At 39.7% G+C, this 13,643-nt stretch overlaps 1 protein-coding gene across 4 annotated transcripts in view; it reads right to left on the bottom strand.

Annotated features, from left to right (window-relative positions):
- map4l (microtubule associated protein 4 like) overlaps nucleotides 1-12,509 on the bottom strand; it is an 82,850-nt gene extending 70,341 nt beyond the window's left edge. For all 4 annotated transcript variants that reach the window (XM_034104323.2, XM_034104324.2, XM_034104325.2 and 1 more), the window contains exon 1: nucleotides 12,315-12,509. In XM_034104323.2, the coding sequence (XP_033960214.1) occupies nucleotides 12,315-12,504 (190 nt within the window). In that variant the 5' untranslated portion in view covers nucleotides 12,505-12,509. The remainder of the gene's footprint in view (nucleotides 1-12,314) is intronic.
- Nucleotides 12,510-13,643: the final 1,134 nt, after the last annotated feature.

Below are 13,643 nucleotides of genomic sequence, written 5' to 3'. Positions count from 1 at the left end.
AACTGTAATGGAAACACAGCATAAAGTGAGCCTGGCCTACCAAGGCCTAACTATACCGTACTAAGCCGTGCAAGGCCCTGCAGTGGAAATGCGCCATTAAGTGGTGTCCCTTTCTGGTGGGACCGGGCCTTCATCAACGAGTGTGGATGTTTCCCTTGTACCAAATGTTTGAACACATAACATTAGAACACTGTTTGGAGGGTGAATACAACTTAGAAAATAAATCATACAGGTATAAGAAAGAGGCAGAGGGGAGGAGGATGGGAGATACATTGCTTGTATTTTTGTTTAAATGGCTGGAGGGATACACAAAATGGAGCAACCTTTAACAGAATGGATTGAAGGAGAACTGATTACTGATCTAAAAGAGAAAATAAGAGAGATGCATGACATCAGAGTATGACTTAATGACGAGGAAATATAATACACGGAAACCGAAACAGAGGGAGGCAGAGGAACAGGAAGATTATCTCCTCTGGGTGATGGTTTTGCTGTTGTGATGACAGCCATTAACAGCAAAACAACACACTCCAGATGTGGTGCAATAATGGTGCAATCCCATGGCCAATGAAAACATGTTGCAAATCTTATTACTGTGACAAACAGACCGTGGAACTGCTGGTACCTCTGGGGTACTCCCCTTAACTCTACCAAACCAGCCAGGTTTTCATCTATTTGTAATGCAAATGTTAACCTAACTTTCTAAAAAATCTCCACTAGAATTTGTTTAAAGGGGACCTATCATGCAAAATGCACTTTTTGATGTCTTTTATACATAAATATGTGTCCCCGGTGTGTCAGGGAACTCACGCAGCGTAAAAAAATAAAACCCTCTCTTCTTTCCTCCGTACCCAAACCTCCAAAAACGGGGCTACAACAGAGCTGATCCAGATTTGCGTCCGATATGACGTAATATCGGAAATGTAGGCTGGCTTTACACCCACGGCCCAATCAGAAACGTTGCCATCAGAAACAATGCCCGACTGTTTTGGAAGTAATATGGTCGGTGATTACATTAGCATCGCTAACACTCAGAGCTAACCTGTACGGCACAGAGCATGTGTGTGAAGAAGCAGGAAATAAAAGGGAACTCACCTTGTGGTATAACCGCCAAGAGAGAAAGCCTTTGAGCTCCGTACTGTTTCAGAAATAATCCTTGATAATCCATGATATGGTGTTTCATCACGGCAGTATCTGTCGGTAGCATCTCCCGCATGAGCTCAGCCCCCTCCTTTTTAATTATCAATTCTTTTTTTTTTTTAAAGCTTTATACTCCAAATCAGCACTTTTGAAATATGGGATACGAGGCATGGCTAGAATGGGTGATCTGTTTGGTATTTTGAGCAAATACTTCATAGACATGTTTTTTATATTTTGTTATATATCTGAGATTTATATTGCTTAAAAATAGCATGATGGGTCCACTTTAAAATCTTTAGATCTTTTTGGGGTACAGTCTTTTTCCACTGTGTTTTACTTTTAAACAAACCGTGTATGCTGCTTTAGTTTACTAAAATACCTACATTTAAAAAGAAATTCAGAACCATCTCTCTCAACATAGCTAAAATGATCCACAGGAAGTAACTTTTTTTATGACTTTGGTCTTAGTTTTGTAGTTTTTGCCGTTGTTCCTAGCAGTTGTACTGACAATGTATTGTAATATTTCATATCAAGTTAGAATGTAACTTCAAGCAAGTTGTAAGCATGGAACGTTACGTAAGAAAGCAACATTAAAAAAAGCAACATATAGAACACAAAATAAGAAAGCAACGTAAAGAAAGCAACGTAAAGAAAGCAACGTAAGCATTAAAGTAACATTTAATTTGGAGTATGCAAGTAACTTTATGTAAAAAAAATAACTCAACGGTGATTTTGGTTTCACAAAAGGGCACAAGTCTCTTTGGTTGTTCTTTTTTTACTGTCACATCAAATTATTTGATAATCCTGCTGCAATTAGCTGATTTCTATGTTATAACTGAAAGAAATCAGGGCCAACATTGCAAGAATGAATCAAGTTTTAATAAGCAGTCCTTTCACTTCTTCATCCCAAACTGTTGCATTACAACGAGACTACAACTCGTAAATTAAAGCTAAAACCATTTAGGCTCCACACAACACAGATGCTGTGTCTGTCAGTGTTCCAGAAGTGCTGTAAAAGCTTCAGTACATCATATTCACTTAAACATATCTGCTGAACTCAGCACACACATCCAAATGATTGGCAGTGACAGCCAAGGTGTGTGTGTGATGACCTCACCAGAACAGCGTGTGTGTGTGTGTGTGTGTGTGTGTGTGTGTGTGTGTGTGGCTGCTGGTATCGATGTTCCACTGTGCTGCAGTCACATGACTGCAGTGTCTTTTACACACACACACACACACACACACACACACACACACACACACACACACACACACACACACACACACACACACACACACACACACACACACACACACACACACACACACACACACACACAAACACACACACACACACACACACACACACACACACACACACACACACACACACACACACACACACACACACACACACACACACACACACACACACACACACACACACACACACACACACACACACACACCACTGTATTAATAAGTACTCTCTCCTCTTCCCTCTCTCTCCCCTGTACCTCGCTCAAACACACGTACAGTGAAAGTACACACACTGCAGAGATGTGTTCTCATGCCTCAGCAAACACAGTTCCTTCCCAGCTTGAGTGAAACACTAGCAGACTGCGGTATAACTTTATTCTGCTGCTTTCACTCTGACTAGACTTAAACCTGGGTGATCCTACATCCAAGGTCAGTCAAAAGTTATAATAAATCCTATCATGAAAACTGTGTGGATGGAAAATATCTGAAAGTAATTACAGTTCCTTTGCATTCTCTGATAAAAGTAGCCTAATAAAAACATAATGAAATATTGCTTTCAAATGATCAAGAAATTCAAAAAAGTCAATGTAATTGAAAACTGTTTTGTAAAAATGTATTAGTTGAACTAAAGTGTAGGGCAGTGACCACCAACTGGCGGCCTGCGGGCCACATCCGGCCCGCCAGACATTCTCATCCGGCCCGCACGACGGGGGTGACTGTGGCGTTAGCGGAGTGGTTACTGCGTTCGCCCCCCACCCAGTTATTTGTTTACAAGGTCTCGTGAGTAAGGTGCAGTACCGGAGTCCAACAGAGAGGCAGCAGCTGCGGGACAGTAGACTGCGTACTGCGAAACCTTCCCTCCCCTGAAGAAGAAGTGATCCTTCATTGTGAAGAGTCTGGTTAATGCGCTCCGCACCACAGCAGTAGCCCCGCTGCGACAGAGTCCAACAGAGAGGCTGGAGCTGCGGGACAGTAGCCTAGAAACAGGGTTGGGTTGTAACGGAATACTTGTAACGGCGTTACGTAATCAGAATACAAAACTCAAGTAGGTTAACTGTATTCAGCTGGCGTTACATTTGAATAACGAGTAATCTGATTACAGTTACTTTTGTAAACCTGAAGTGAATACATTTTGGAATACTTATTGGAATTATTGGTGGAAAAGTTTCCTCACAAAATGTATCCTAATATTCATTACCGGCAGAACTGTGTGCACACTGCACAGCGCTGCAGCATGTCTGTGAGCGAGAGAGAGATGCAGCGTGTCTGTGAGGCCCCGCCCCCGCACGCAGATGAGAGAGAGATCTCTTTTAAAATATATTGAAAGTTAGAAACGGAGATGGTTAGATAAAATGTACAAGATAACGTTTATGTAGCATTTCTTTATTGTCGAAATGATGACATTTCATAACGGGATCAAATCAAAGTGAATGGCCTGCTGCTGCTGAATGCATGGGGCAAGTGACTGGACAAAGTTTTAAAAGTTATTACATCGTTTCAGATAATAAATAATAATGACAATTCATTCTATTTAGGGGCGCCTTTCAAAGCACCCAAGGACACCTTACAATTCATAACATATTCCAAGGAAAGGTTTTAAGACAGTACAAAGAATGCAGTCCGGGTGATATTTTTTATGTGGGGTGCAGATGAGAGAGCTGTCCAGAATGACACCAAGATGTTGTATTTGAGTTCTTGATAAGCCATGAAAACAGTAAGAAGTGTCTCCTGTTCACCAAAACATACCCATCTGTTATGGAAAAAGAAAGTATTCCAAAAGTAATCTGAATACTATTTATAAAATTCTGGGCTATAAAAAAATCTGACTAGACCCGCGATAGTGTCTATTGGTTACATTTCGGCCCTTGGACAAATGTAGTTGGTGATCCCTGGTGTAGGGTCACCGCTTAGCTTATTTGGTAGAGCTTACAGATTAAATCAGTGGTTCTCAAAGTGGGGGGCGCAGAGGCATGCCAGGGGGGTGCGAGAGACCAGGAGGAAAAATTGTTATTTATAAAAAAAAAAAAATCATAATTTGAAAAATTATTGAATCGAAAATAATATGATACAGTACTATTACGTCTGGGTCTCTGTGTTTCATTAAAGCTCGACTGTGTGTGTGTGTGTGTGTGTGTGTGTGTGTGTGTGTGTGTGTGTGTGTGTGTGTGTGTGTGTGTGTGTGTGGAACGAGCCATTTTGTGTGCGCGAGAGAGAGAGAGAGAGAGAGATCGTTGTTGTTAGCTTCTGGTGCTAGCGAGCTACGCTAACAGATATAAGGAGTTTTTTCAACAACAAAGTGGAGGAGAGTCCTCTCCTGTCAGACTGAGAGACTCAGTGAGCTAAAGGACTCTGTCAGTGTTATCTCAGTGGGTCTCAAACGTTTTGGTCACCATTAATGTAAACAATTATTTCCGAGGCACACGTTTATATGATCATTATAGTTATACAAAAATAAGAGAATAAATGAAAAACAGGTATGAAATACTATAATGACAGTAAAAAAAGAATAAAGTTTAAAAGGGTGATTTGTAAAATATCCATAAAGAAATAGTAAATCTGTTAACAGTTCTGTTTCATATGGGTGTTGAGAGAGGTATCCTCTATAGATCTCTTCATTTTGCTCTCAAAGTGCACCAGATTGATGCTTTTAACTTCAATATTTAAAAATAAATCTTCTCGGGGGAGCATCCCCCCGGACCCCCCTATGTGAGGTCCACACACCACCTGTAAAAATAACACTTTACCCCTGCTTACACCTATATGCCATGAAAAACAGAAAAAGTTTGAGAATCACTGGATTAAATCATCTCTTCTATCTCCTCCTTTCAAATCTAGTTCTCCAAAAGAGGCTAAACTGTCCTATAAAATCATCTTAAACAAATAAAATGAATAATGTGTTCCTTTAGTGAAATATGTGACTTACATTAATACCTCACTTTAAACATTTAACAAGACAATCAAACCAGAAAGAAATTAACCTTTGCAATTCAATATGTTATTCATAATGATGCAAGTTGTGTGACTATTCTCTATCATGCGATACAAAATGGGCAGGACTAAAGGTTTGCCCTTACTGACATTGAGGATGGATGAGATGTTGGTTTTCCATTCATTTCAAATAGCAGAAGTCCGTTTTATGAAGTAAAACAATTAAATGAAAGGAGAAGCAAAACATTTCAAGCAATAAGTAACAAGACAAGATATGTAGAAATAAGAAAGACAGTTGGAGATTACCATGAATAAGAAAAACAACACAAAATAAAAAGACAGATGATGTGAAAATAAAAAGAAATAGAAAGAGTGTCTGGGATTTATGAACAAAAAAAGCAGAGGCTTAGCGGTTTTACTAAGGGTGATAGAGATGGGTGATCCTCCCTTGTCTCAAACAATAGATCTCATTGATTGGTACTGGTTCTGACATGTACCCTGACCATCAGAATGAATATGCCAATATGTCAATCTAGCAAGTTATGTCAAAAATATTTGATATTAACAGATAACATTTCTCATGGAACTCATAAGACATTATTGTCACCCTGTCCTTCCCTACACACTGCCAAATCCTGCCTCTCTCTCACCCCTCTACAGAGAGAATATGTTCCTCCAAAACGTATTTGGCATGTCTTTTTATGGGAAAGTAACTTTTAGGAGACCAGGGGCCTCATTTATAATGCCGTGCGTAGTATACATCCAAAAAATAGGTACAGAAATGTTCCGACATTTTAAGATTCACCAAATATTGCGTACCGGCGAGGAAAGTGCGGACAGCACTTCCTACGCCGGTTTCCCTTTATAAATCACAATCGACTCGAAATGCGGTGCAGCTTTTGCGGGCTTCACGTAACGCCCATATTTGCCTATAAATAGTCAAAGAAACGCACATTTATTCATTCTGACTGACTTTATGAAGAAGATCGCAGGAAATGACGACAGAACAGCTAAAACAGACATCTCACACCGTGTCAGATTTTGGTTATTTTGGGAAGGTGGAGATAAATCATATTGTTGTTTGGTGGATGCCGTTTGAACCAGAGTAGCAGCATGGAGGTCGGATTGTCACCAAAATAAATAAATAAGTGGTCCGAAAAAGGTTCATGACAAAAAAAATACACATAGCCTTCCTCAGGCAGTGTGTTTGTACCGGGGACAGGAGACACCCCCTTGATGAGAAACTGTAAGAAATGATCGGGGAATCCCTCCGGAGTGGAGTCATGACGACTGGATCTGAATTAGGCCTATGTTTTCGTATTTGGTGGTTTGTGTCCCAGCTGTCGATCAGCTGTGCGCAGCGTCTCCACTGCAGCAACTCTATATCCACCAGTTAAAGGAAATACAACTAATGTGTTGTGTTATATTAGCTGTACAATTTACCACATATGGTGTTCTTAGTTTCCATACCTCCTGTGTTTTATGAGCGACTTATCAAGTCTTAGCAAACGGCATAAAACATGATTAAACATGGAAGTATGTAAAATGCTCGTACAACCTATAGAAATGCAAAACCGCATCATTTGAGAAAACATTTCATAACATTAACACAACATATTCAAGGTGGTTTTAAATAACATATCCGTATTTATTTATTTCTCCAAGTTATGTTTTTGTGTGCACTGAGGACTGGAGTCTCAAACAGGCGTTTGTTTAATTAAGATTGCTTTAATCAATGTTTGCAAATGAATTCTTCATATATGATAAATGAGGTAACATTTTGTTTATGGTATTATTTCCACATATTTCTCTCCATTCTTCCTTCTGCCAACGGTGTCGCAGTTTCTCGTCTCTCCCGTTTTTGTGCTTAGTGCGTACGCATGGGTTAGAGTTTGCGTGGAGGACCGCACATTTTCCCGTCAAGTTAGTATTTTATAAATCGCAAACATTGCGTAGAAACTGGCGTACGCCATTTCTTGAGCGTATATCCCTTTATAAATGAGGCCCCAGGCCTCCAGTATATAACCTGCCCATTTCCACTCATTCCCTTCGTCAAAGTAGCACTGTTGTTCTTTCAAGCCTCCAGGACCCAGTCCCGGAGGTAGTACCTGCATGTAAGCCTTTATTTCTCAAATAAATTATATACCTTTCCTTTGGCAATGAATCATTGACATGTCCCTGTTGCCATGTTTGTCTGCATTGGGTTCCATCCCTCGTTGCTTGTGCAATGTATTAGTCATCACAATGATATCACGATGACTCCAGACACTCTGGTTGGATATTCAGGTGAATTAAGCTATTAATTAATATGGTTGCCTTAAGCCTCTAGCCTGAGACAGGGATGAGGTCTGAGCTACACACCTCCAGTCTTTTTTCATCTCTCAAAGCTGTAATCTTCAGCACTAACCAACGCTGACTCAAGTGACATTACTTTAAGACATTATGACAAGGACAGACATGGCTAAATTAACAAGGACCATCAAGAGCACCACAGAGGGACTCTGTTGAACCTTTTGTAGCATCCAATAGAAAGAGTCAAAGGTTATCAATCAGTAGAAAGTTGAAAAGATTAAGGACATCAGAAACAATATATGAGAAACCCAATGGGCCTAGAATTTATCCTTGAGGGGTCCCACATCAAGGTTAATATCCTATCACATGAGGGTCTGTGGTGCATTAGGAATCTGATTGACAGCCCATGATATGAAAACATTTGTGAAGCCTGGTGGTAAAACATCTGTTGTCCACACACAGTGTCTCTAACACCCATATGGCACTTACAAAATGTAGCCTATATAATATAGTTACCAGTATTTTATATAGTCACACAAACGCACAAACAGCCAGAGGATGTGTGCCTGCTTATGGTGATCATCATCATACCAGCTGGGCATGGGTATGTCACACATTGCATGTGAGAGAGGATACGACAGGCTGGTGGTTTATCATAAAGGATTCAGAAATAATGCACGCACTTCTGGCCGATGTGCCACCTCCATTTAACAGCAATATATCAAACTAATCAGCAGCCAGCCCTGCCAATTTATTACCATGATGAATCTGGAATTGGTAATGTATACATGAAATTCTGATAAGCAACATCTTTAAATGTCATATTAATGTTTCAAAATACTGGAAAGTTATAATAATTGAATTTACAACTGCTTCTTCAGCATTTTAATCATAAGTTAAGTTTCCTCATCTTTAGGAGTATTACTCACCCTTTATCAAATGTCATGTAATGTCTTTGGATGGAGTTTTCTATATTGTGTATAACTAATTGTGTTTTTGGATCTTGACCGATAAAAATGACTTAAAGTCAGGGTATCTTCCCAGTGAATCCCACACATATTAACATAGCTTATCTACCTACAAGTGCTATTAAAATGTTGTTTCCTTAAGCTTGTTGTTATTTAAAAACTGACAGCTATATACAGTCTCACATTCAACTCATTGTACCACACTGTGCCACTGGCTGGGAGCTGATTGTGTGTGTTTGTGTGTGTTGATGGTAATGATGCTTATACAGCACTGTCTCCAGGCTGACACAGCGCGATAATGACAGAGAGATAGAAAGACCACATCAGCGAATAGAAGTGAGACCAGAGAAAAAATTAAGCACCAAAATAAAAAGCAATAAGTGAAAAACTATAAAGATATAATGAGTCGAGATAAGGCCTGAACAACACAAGACAAACGCAGGAGAAATAAAGAGAGCTTGAGAAATAGCGACGTAGTGAGACACTCAGTTAATTTAAGTCTAGACAGGGTTGGCCAAAGTGACAAGGCAATTACACTTTATCTTTGACACGCACGTGCACGCGCGCACGCGCACACACACACACGGATCCCTGATGGCCCTGATACATAGAGTAGTCTAAGGAGCTTGTAGTGTCTGTATTGTGTGCAGTGATACTAACAGAAGAAAAAAAAGTCCATTATTATCATCGGACTGCTATTGATAACTAGTATTAAAATCACATGATCTACTAATTTTACATGTTTTAATATGCAGTACCCTACGTTACATTACTTATTAACAAATCTTGTTTCTACGGTATAACATCTGAGGAGAAAGCCATTGTATTGCAGCGCGTGTTAAACTCAGAATCAATAAATGATCACTGCATTAGTACAATTGTTAACAATAACAACTGTCCTTTGGTCAAAGCAGGGCTGGGAAATGAATGGAATTTTAATTTCATGTACAATTTTGGCCTCCAAAAAGGATGAAAACAAGATAATCAAGATTATTCGATTAGTTTTGCCAGGTTATGCTCATATTTTGCTCATTTCTTTACAACCAACGGCTCTATGATTGAAAAGGGTTACTAAAGTGAAGTATCCCAATGCTGACCATATGTTTGAAAGCTTTTCTGAGCTAACGTTAGCTCACAAAGCTAAAAGGTTTGCTAGTCACTTATTACAACAATTAAGAGGGAGATACGTTTTCAGATTTGACAAAAAAACACTAATTTATTATCATCTCCAGCTTGCTTTCGTGTTTTAATATTTTAAAAAGTTGGCCATTTAATGAATAAAGCTATTCAAAGGGGACTTTACTCAAGGGTACCAGCCCACAGAGGAAAGAAAGCAACTACATTTCATCATTCTCTCAATAGAAAATAAAAACTAGTGTTGTTCCTTGTTGGCACAAATGACCCCCCTCCCTTGAGGTTTGAACAAAGCCCCCTCTATATATTAATCCATGTCTCCGTGTCTCTACAGGGCTTTTGTGTCTGCTCTATTTAACTCCCCAGCTCTGGACTGCTCTCCTTTCCTCAAATCCTCCAGTAGTCTCTTATCTTTATTGCTTATTTCCTAATCTCCCAGCTCTACACTTTCATTTCATTTCATTTCAAACCTTATTTATACAGATAAAATCCCATTGAGATCATTGATCTCTTTTCCAAGGGAGACCTGTTCAAGTAGTTCCACATGAAACATAAAAGCATAAACAGAACAACAAAAGGACATCATACAGCATCATTTACAAAATTATCCACATGAACAGGTACCAATAGCTTCCGATTGAGTAGCATCCAACCGAGCTTTAAAAACATTTAGTGGCACCAGATTGCTCAGTTTCCATTTAATTTGCAGACTATTCCAAGACAGAGGAGCTGCGCATCTAAAAGCTGTCTTCCCTAAGACAGTCCTAGCAGTTGGCACATTTAATAAAACCACAGCATTCGATCTCAGGCAGTAGCCACTTACAATTCTCCGTGAGATCAGGGAGCAGATATAAGATGGAAGTTTCCCTAGCATGGCTTTGTATATAAAATGTACCAGCGACTGAGCCTCCGTACTTTATTTCTACCAGTCATCCATCTTTTGTTCACTTCATCTGTAAAAGTCAGAATGTTTATGCAGAGCTTATTTTATAAAGCTACAACATGTCAGGCACTTTTACAAGCAACTAATGAAGCTTAGTAAAAGTTCAGTAATAAAGACTCATTATATGTCTCTTGTTTTTATCTACAGTAATCAACTGATGGGTGTTTACTCTTTCAAGCTAAACCAAGAAGATTTTGCCAAATTCTCCCTGAGTCAATGATAACGTTCCTGTCAAACTGGTAAGATGACTCTTCACATTTTACACTTCTGACAAACACATATTTCCCGAATGCTGCAGACAGAAAACAAGACAGAATGTAAAAAACCTATCAAATGTATTCCTTCAAAAAAGAGCCTCAAGAGAAGTCTGTTGACTCATCTCCAGCAATAGAGTGGTGCAGTGACGAGTCCTAAAACCCGGAAGTGAGTTAGCATTTTACCACGTCTCAGAGTCAATGGGATTTCTCCATAAGATTTTGGAAAATAGCTGGAAATAAGGTCTGTGGTTGACACAAATTTAAGAGACGGATCACGTTTTGTTCTACTGACATTAAATACATCAGCACTGACCCCACTGGTGATTTCTGAAGAGTTTACATGTCTGAAAAATGATGGTTGTTAACAAGTGGCTGAATAGGACTACAGAAGATGTCGAGGACGTTGTACGTCATTACGCCGAACACGTAAACACTCCCGCTAAGTTTGTTTGCCCTGTTCTGCTTGAAAGCAAGTACCTGCGCTCTTGCAAACTGTTAAAACAAATGCTTTAACTTGTACAATTTTGAATCTGTATTTTTGAATATGGATCTTAAGTTGGCGTGACGTTGAAGCAGCGACCCTGCTGTAGTTAGTTTATAGCATAACGTTAGCATTTTGCTTCTGGCGATTAGATTTATGATTCGAAAATTATAAGTAGGGTAGACATGTGGATATTATCCGGCTGAACAAAACGTGCATTTATCAGGTTCGTTTTCCACAGACCTTATTTCGAGCTATTTTCCAAAATCCTATGGAGAAATCCCGTTGCTTTTTTGTCGAGGAAACCCATGCGCAGCTTACTTCCGGGTAAATAAGTCATCCCTGTGCCACTCTATATGGATATCAAAACAGTTTCATAATCTTTGAATGGCTCTAGATACACTTTCTTGAGTCTGAGAAATAACCAATATGAGTTTGTAGTGATGTTATCAGGGTTATCCCAGCTGAGCCTTGGAGACCACAATATATGTTATACAGCAAGCTTTTTAATGAAAAGATTTTTGTTATTGTGCTGTAATGGGGTTTTGAAAGTTGAACCTTTCTATAGACGAAAGGATCAGGATGTATTTATCTCTGCTGTTTCAATTTGAATCATAAAAATATTAAAAAAGATATACAAATATAACTAAGGTGTATTACATTAGTTATATTTTTGAATTCATAAGACATGGTTTTATCCTTTAAGAGAGCTTAGGACACAACAGTGCAATACAGTTTTATTTTACCCAGACGACTTAAATTAAAAACCAGTGACTCTTGTAAATGCCCACAAGCCAACTCAACTCTTACTCCCTCCTGAAAAGAGGACGTCCCTAGAGGGATCAACATCACATCCATGAAAAGCATCACTTCCTCTTCACATCTTTGCTTAAACGCTCACAGCGACTCACCACTCTTGGTGTCCTTTCCATCCAGTAAGGGTCGGTAGTCGCTCTTGGAGACCGTCTCCCCCACCTTGTCATCATAGCTCTCTTTCTCCAGTGAAGCGACAAAGTCCCTCTTCATTAGGGCCTCAGCAGGGGCCCCACCTGGGACCCCACCTCCACCTCCACCCAGAGCATCTCGCAGGCTCAGGTCCATAGTCCTGTTACTATGGAGAGAAAAAGGAGAGGTGTGATTACATTTATTATTTGTTTACGACTGCCTCTTTTTTGCTGTTGTGACAGTCGCAGATTGATCTCAGTGTTTCTTATAAACTGTAGGGGCAGGGGAAAGGGTTAAGGCATGTAGTTTAGATTCAAATGAAAGGAGAATCTATGATGCATGTGTATTATCCTCGCAACTACAGTCGTTAAAATGTCCACTTTTATGTAAGGTTTGAGGGTGTGTGGTCTGCAAGCCTCATTTGCATATTCACCTGTCGCGGCGCGCCCAGAGGCTTTTTAGTGGGCACGTCAACAGGATCGGACGAGATCGGGCGTGCTCAGGGTGGTATGGCCGTAAGCCGTCTGAAAACTAGCACCAGCACTGACAAAGGGCCTATGGACAGCAGGGAGGCTGGCGCGCTTCAGCCTTTGGATTTCTGCCCTCCATTTTTCATCACGCCTTTGTAAACAGTCCACCAGTTTCTCTTCAAAGTTTTTCAAAGTTGACATAACATGATGCTCCAGTGCTTCACCATTCTTATTTACGAGGCCTCTGATGCTATCTTCTCGGTTTAGCGCACTATTAACTGAATCTCTAAAATCAGCCTCAAGGGAGTTAACTCTCTCTATAACTGTTCCCAAGTCTGTGGAGAAAGATGCAAGAGCAAGATATGCATGGTAAGATGTATTATCCCAATCTCTATACTTTCCTCCTGCTCTGCATCAGATTATATAAAGAGGAAACCGATCAAAGAGGTAACATCTAGTAATAGAATCTTCTTCTTGTTATCCATGCATCACCTCTATTTCATGGGTGTTGCCCACTGTTCTCCTGTGCTATACTACCTTCTTCAGACTCATTCTCTTCTAATTGTGCTTCCATATTCTGTTGTACATTTTCTTCAGAAGCCATTGCCTGACTATGGTTATTTTTACACAAGTACAGAACACGTTTTTCTCTTCTCATCCAATCAATACAATTCAACACATAGGCTTAGTGTCTCAGTAAACAAAATATGCCAATTGGCAGTTTCAAAATCTCCAAAATGTTCTCTTTAAATAATATCAGTATTTTAAATCACATTTCAGTCCCCATACTGGCCACCATCTGTAACGATCAACTATCTAAACTAG

This window comes from Pseudochaenichthys georgianus, chromosome 17 (genome assembly GCF_902827115.2).
Source record: "Pseudochaenichthys georgianus chromosome 17, fPseGeo1.2, whole genome shotgun sequence".
Taxonomy (NCBI): Eukaryota; Metazoa; Chordata; class Actinopteri; order Perciformes; family Channichthyidae; genus Pseudochaenichthys; species Pseudochaenichthys georgianus.
Note: the sequence above shows the minus strand (reverse complement) of the source record. Positions and strands in the feature narration are given on the sequence as shown.